The following is a 7,097-nucleotide window of genomic DNA, read 5'->3' on the forward strand; positions in this document are numbered from 1 at the left end:
TTTGATCAGCCCAAAAGGACTCATGTCACTCCATTACTCAGTGACCTCCACTGGCTCCCTGTGGCCTCCAGAATCAAATTCAAATCACTAATGCTTGCATACAGAGTGACTACTGGGTCTGCACCCATCTACCTATACTCCATAATGCAAACTTACTTTCCTTCTCGCCCGCTACGCTCCTCCAACGAACGCCGCCTGGCTCTGCCATCCCTTCACACAAAGCAATCACAGTCCCACCACGATGGTGGAACGAGCTACCACACACCATCAGAGCAGGGGCGTCCCTCTCTAACTTCAAGAAGCTCTTGAAAACTCATCTCTTCCGAGAACACTTCCTCTTATAACACCTCTAACTCCTAACCTCTAACATGCACGTCCTGTGCTCTTCTTCTTCTATCCCCTACAATGATCTTGTATTGATTGCACTTTTTGTTTTGATTGCACTTTTTGTTTGGTTATTCAATCCCTGTATGAAAATACTAATTGCTCCATCTCCTTACCAGGTGTTACTTCTTCCCGTTTTACAGTCAAACGCAGGGTTAAACAAGGCTGCCCTATTTTTCTTTCATAATAGTGACTGAAAGGTAAGGTAAGGTAACTTTATTATCCCAGAGGGGCAATTTGCATTACAGCCAGCAGTAACAAATACATTTAACAGACCACAACAATAAACACAACCACAGTACAATATAATTTAAAATTGAATATACAGGGTATTATTAACAATGGTGATAACAGCCAGGATGAATGACCTTTTTAATCTTTTTGTTCTGCATCGCGGCCGACTATATCTGCGCCCGGATGGCAGCAGCATAAATTCACCCCACAAAGGATGACTGGGATCAGCCAGGCTGGCTCTCGCCTTCTTCAAGGATCTGACCTTATACAGGTCATGTAGGTCATCTAAGGGTGTGCCAACAATTTTGCTGCATACCTTCATGATACCTTGCATGCGATTTTTCTGTTTAATGGAAAGTGATCCGTGCCATCAGATAAAAGAGAAAGTGAGAACTGATTCAATAATGCCCCAAATGCTCTCTATCGTCATTAAAAATTCTAACATCGCTCCATTGGATGTACTTGGTAGTCCAAAGATACTACAGTCTATCAACATCTTCTCCCAAGCCTCTGGTTTAAAACTAAACTTGATCAAATGTGAAATGTTGCCTATTCATGCATGTGCTTTGACGCACACAATGTCCCTATTAGGTCCACTGTTAAATACTTGGGTATACATTCAAAATTTTTTACTGAATGTGAAAACGTGAATGTGTGGAAAGTAAAAGAGGAATGCTGAAGTAGACTTAACTCATGGCGAGATATTTGTTTATTGGGCTGTATATTTTTGACTAAAATAGAAAGTATCTCAAGGTGTATTTATCCTGCATACTCACTTGCTATTCCTAACAGAGCTATTAAAAAGATCAGCCAAATATATTTCAACTATATTTGGAGAAGGAAAGTCCTCTATGTTAAGAAAACAGAGATGACCAAAACATTTAAAGATGCTGGCCTGCAAGTTATTGATTTTAACTTTATGAATGGAACCTTAAAAAATCAATTGGTTGAAATCTTTTGTGAACAACTATAACTTTTGGTATAATATCATATAGAAAGTAGGAGGTATAGAATTCTTACATAAATGTGATTTCACTATTCAAAGGCTTCCAATGAAATTATCCCTTTTTCACCAGCAGGTTCTGTTATATTGGAACTTCACCCCACATAACTCCCCAATATGGAGTAATAGATATATTACGGTCAAGAACAAATCGCTGTACAACAAGGACTGGATTGACAAAGATATTTGGTCTGTGATCCATTTACAGTGGGTACGGAAAGTATTCAGACCCCTTTAAATTTTTCACTCTTTGTTTCATTGCAGCCATTTTCCAAAAATCAAAAAAGTTCATTTTATATCTCAGTAATGTACACTCAGCACCCCATCTTGACAGAAAAAAACAGAAATGTAGAAATTTTTGCAAATGTATTAAAAAAGAAAAACTGAAATATCCCATGGTCATAAGTATTCAGACCCTTTGCTTAGTATTTAGTAGAAGCACCCTTTTGATCTAATACAGCCATGAGTCTTTTTGGGACAGATGCAAGAAGTTTTTCACATCTGGATTTGGGTATCCTCTGCCATTCCTCCTTGCAGATCCTCTCCAGTTCTGTCAGGTTGGATGGTAAACGTTGGTGGACAGCCATTTTCAGGTCTCTCCAGAGATGCTCAATTGGGTTTAAGTCAGGGCTCTGGCTGGGCCATTCAAGAACAGCCACGGAGTTGTTGTGAAGCCACTCCTTCGTTATTTTAGCGGTGTGCTTAGGGTCATTGTCTTGTTGGAAGGTAAACCTTCGGCCCAGTCTGAGGTCCAGAGCACTCTGGAAAAGGTTTTCGTCCAGGATATCCCTGTACTTGGCCGCATTCATCTTTCCCTCGATTGCAACCAGTCGTCCTGTCCCTGCAGCTGAAAAACACCCCCACAGCATGATGCTGCCACCACCATGCTTCACTGTTGAGACTGTATTGGACATGTGATGAGCAGTGCCTGGTGTTCTCCACACATACCGCTTAGAATTAAGGCCAAAAAGTTCTATCTTGGTCTCATCAGACCAGAGGATCTTATTTATCACCATCTTGGAGTCCTTCAGATGTTTTTTAGCAAACTCCATGCAGGCTTTCATGTGTCTTGCACTGAGGAGAGGCTTCCGTCGGGCCACTCTGCCATAAAGCCCCGACTGGTGGATTGCTGCAGTGATGGTTGACTTACTACAACTTTCTCCCATCTCCCGACTGCATCTCTGGAGCTCAGCCACAGTGACCTTTGGGTTCTTCTTTACCTCTCTCACCAAGGCTCTTCTCCCCCGATAGCTCAGTTTGGCCAGACGGCCAGCTCTAGGAAGGGTTCTGGTCGTCCCAAACGTCTTCCATTTGAGGATTATGGAGGCCACTGCGCTCTTAGGAACCTTAAGTACAGCAGAAATTTTTTTGTAACCTTGGCCAGATCTGTGCCTTGCCACAATTCTGTCTCTGAGCTCTTCAGGCAGTTCCTTTGACCTCATGATTCTCATTTGCTCTGACATGCACTGTGAGCTGTAAGGTCTTATATAGACAGGTGTGTGGCTTTCCTAATCAAGTCCAATCAGTATAATCAAACACAGCTGGACTCAAATGAAGGTGTAGAACCATCTCAAGGATGATCAGAAGAAATAGACAGCACCTGAGTTAAATATGAGTGTCACGGCAAAGGGTCTGAATACTTATGACCATGTGATATTTCAGTTTTTCTTTTTTAATACATTTGCAAAAATTTCTACATTTCTGTTTTTTTCTGTCAAGATGGGGTGCTGTGTGTACATTACTGAGAAATAAAATGAACTTTTTTGATTTTTGGAAAATGGCTGCAATGAAACAAAGAGTGAAAAATTTAAAGGGGTCTGAATACTTTCCGTACCCACTGTAGTAGACAGTGACGGTTGTCTCATGTCATATGAGAACTTCTGTCAAAGACACAACCTTACTGCCAATCGTAATCTTTATAACTCCATAACTGATGCTATCCCCAACTCTTTTATGTGTTTAATTAAGGGTATGTTAATGAATTCCACTCCTGTCACCCCTTGTCTCTCTCTACTTTTTGTTGGAGGCGTTGTCTTTAATGAGGTAAAAATCCCTAACAAAACAATTAGAAATTAGTTTGATAGCATCTCATACCCTACAATATCCTTTAGAAACTCCCAATTATTATTATTATTATATTTAAAATTCCCTATATTCCCCAAAGCCAAAGAAATCCATTTTAAAATTCTTAATGGTGTTTATCCATCCAGCGACTTGATACGACAGCGTTTTGGAATAGAAACCAATAATTGTGTATTTTGTGATGACAATGAAACTACTGATCATTTATTTTTCCATTGTATGTATTCTGAAGCGTTATGGCTTGATATACATGACTGGTTTTACCCAAAGGTTTTCCATCTCAAGACCTTTTCTCTGAAGGACATTGGTTGTGTCCAGTGTTGGGCAGTAACGCGTAACTGTAATAATATTACTTTTCCCAGTAAGTAGTGTAACTAATTACTTTTCTAAAACGGTAATATTATTACTAGTTACTAAGGCAAGTAACGCTGCGTTACTCATTACTGAACGCACCATCCTTGACGTAAATCCACGACTGTGCGACAACTCAGCTGGACCGGACTTTGTTGTTCATGTCCGCTGATAGCCAAAACTAAAGGAAGAACGGAGAACGAGGGAGAGAGCCGTTCTTTCCACAGCTGTTAGTAGCTTCTGCCATTATTGTGTCACAGCCTAAGATGTAAAGAACATTGTCGTCTGTTGTAAACTCTTTGCGACCAGCAAAAAGCTTTCAACCGCGAACATTTCTACATCTGATTTATTGAAGCATCTGCTGAAGCAGCACAGCGATGTGAAACTTACAGAAAGAAAGTCCAGCAGCTACTGTCACTGATGACTCGTCGGGAGAGAGTGTCATTAATGTCAATGTTTTGTAACTACTGAATAGGCTACTGCTATTATAAAAAGTCGGGAGAGACGCTTTGCTTGGGGGTGAAGGGGGGTGGTAGGGAAAGCAGTGTTTCCCATAATTAGCCTATAATTTGGGCAGACCTTGTAACACTAATGAGTCACGTGACACTGGCAAGAGAAAAAGGCTAATTTATCAACTTTGTTGTAACGTTAAGTAAGTTAGACGACATTATGCAATGTTAACAGTAAACTTGCCAAAAAGACATTGTTAGAGTTGGATAGGTAACATATAAAGTTACTGTAACAGAGTCACTGTGTCACTAGAATAAGTGACTCCACCTGGACTGAGGGACAAGGTTGAGGGTCGAGGGGGAAGCTGCGGTGGTTGCGGTTGTTGTGTCGGCCAATGGCCATGTTCCTCTGTTGGGTAAAGTATTAGTTATGTAGAGAAATTAGCTGAATGACTGCCGCTTCTGAGTTTGTCTAGGCTCTCCAGCTGCATGTATTTCATGTGAGTGAGGCCCTGCTTACATTCAAGATTCAAACCCTTTTTTGTTATTGTGTAGCACAGATTACTTTTGTGACAACCCTAAAGTGCATTAAAATTATCAATAGTAATACCAGTTCAACAGTAATTTAACACAAGAGCAAAATAATGAATATACATTAAGAGCTGACTTGACTGATATGTGGTGTCCAGCAGCAAGATTAATATTGCACATATGAGTAAACAGTGTATTGTACGTGCCATAATTACTGTTGTATGCCAGAGAGACTATCATGCTGAGACAATATCAGAGTTCAGATGGCAGCATCATTCCAGGTGTGAAACACCAGAGTGCAGCTCTACAGAAGTCCCAGTTTCCACTGTGTGCCCTGCAGCTCACTGCTTTGCTCTGCCTTGTTTTTACTTACACCTGAACTTGACTGATTTCAAATTATGACTGTGGGTTCCTACACATAGGTTCTCTTATTATGTTACTTCACACTGTTGTGGTGGCAGCCCGGCTGACGGTGAGTGTCCTGGTTTTCTCTCTTTTGTATGTGATTCTGTTTTGTCCCTGCCCCCCCCGTAACGACCCGCACCTGCACCTTGTCCGCCACCTCCTCCGCCTACCACACCTGCCAGCAATCAACTCCATCTCTGCCAGTACTTCTACCCGGGTTCTCCAGTCAACCCCTGCTTGATCGTTGTCGCTCCTTACCCGGTGCCACCTCAACATTCAAGCTCACACGTATCTTTGCATCCTTTCTATTTCCCTGAACTTTGTCTCTGCTGTGTCTGACCCTGTTTGTTTCTCCCCAGGTTCACTCACCCTCGTCTCCAGTCAGTCAGCTGGGCTTGTTCCCTTGGACTACCCCCACGGCGTCCTCCCAGTTCTCCAGTGCTTCCTCAGCCCCAGTGTCTGGTCTCTGTCTCCTTGGTTCCCCGTGCCTGCGTTTCCCTGGCATCCACCTCACCCTCAACTCCAGTCCCTCAACCCCTTTGTCCCCCAATAAAACCTGCCTATCTGAGCGCTGCATTTGGGTCCTCTCTGTCCCCACACCACACCACCGTAACACACACATTACTTCAAGTCATGCAAAACAACTTTTCCATTTGTAACCTTTTAATATTGATGTTCCTATGAATGCTAAATATGATTTTAATTTGTTAAACATTTGTTTTTGTATTAGATATCATTTTATGTTATTTAATGTTGATCAGACTAAATTTACTTAAAATAAAATCACATTCTTCAGTTATCAGTTTAAGTTAAAGAATATAGTGTGATCTAAACTTAACAAAATATGATAGTTTACAGCTGTAAATGAAAATATTAAGATGGTATTATGAGTTAACATTTTGAAATGATTTTGGTAGTGTTTGAAGATAGACTTGTGGAGATATAGATGTTAATTGAATAAACATTTTTTGAAAAATATAGAGAAACTGACTTCTGAATTGGCCATAGGTTGCAGTAAAGCAAATGTTTGTCAAATATCAGTGGATGTGGAATAGAGTAGAGTAGAATTGAGAATGGCTAGAAATTTACATTACATTTGTTGTAATAAGCCACGCCCACTTTGAGCAATCATTACCACATTTTATGCATCAACTGACTAGTGACCCTAGATTGTACAAACCGAATTTTGTATGAATCCATGCAGCAAATTATGAGGTATAAACATTTTGCAAGTGTACCGTCAGGGAAGAGTTAGAGAAAAGTGATAAAGTTACAGAATTTTACAACTTTAGAGCAGAAAACCATTGTAGCAAAGATGCAGATGAATCCAGAGAATTTAAAATGATGGAAGAAGTTTGACTATAAACAAAGCCATTTTTGAGATAATTGCAAAAATGTAAATTGATGGTTATAGCACCACCATGAGGTCTATGAGTGGGTGGAATTGCAACCTACATGCCAATTTTGTTGAGTTTTCGTGCAGCAGTTTATGCTGCCCAAAGACTTAGTGGAGAAAAAGAAGAAAGAAAGAAAGAAAGAAAGAAGAATGAGAGCAAAAACAATAGGGCTCCTATTATCTCTAATAATAAAGACTATTTACATTAGCATCAGATTTGTATGCGTAAACATTTACAGTTTAAAGTGAATAACAAAGTCGA

The 7,097-nt window shown here is 40.4% G+C and overlaps 1 protein-coding gene across 1 annotated transcript in view; it reads left to right on the forward strand.

The window, feature by feature from the left end:
- Positions 1 to 6,127, forward strand: part of LOC119909308 — a 32,194-nt gene extending 26,067 nt beyond the window's left edge. The window contains exon 4 of the mRNA XM_038727481.1: positions 5,799 to 6,127. Within this exon, the coding sequence (XP_038583409.1) occupies positions 5,799 to 6,098 (300 nt within the window). The 3' untranslated portion in view covers positions 6,099 to 6,127. The remainder of the gene's footprint in view (positions 1 to 5,798) is intronic.
- Positions 6,128 to 7,097: the final 970 nt, after the last annotated feature.

This window comes from Micropterus salmoides, unplaced genomic scaffold (genome assembly GCF_014851395.1).
Source record: "Micropterus salmoides isolate LMB-PRFRI ecotype aquatic unplaced genomic scaffold, ASM1485139v1 Ms_hic_scaffold_18, whole genome shotgun sequence".
Lineage (NCBI taxonomy): Eukaryota > Metazoa > Chordata > Actinopteri > Centrarchiformes > Centrarchidae > Micropterus > Micropterus salmoides.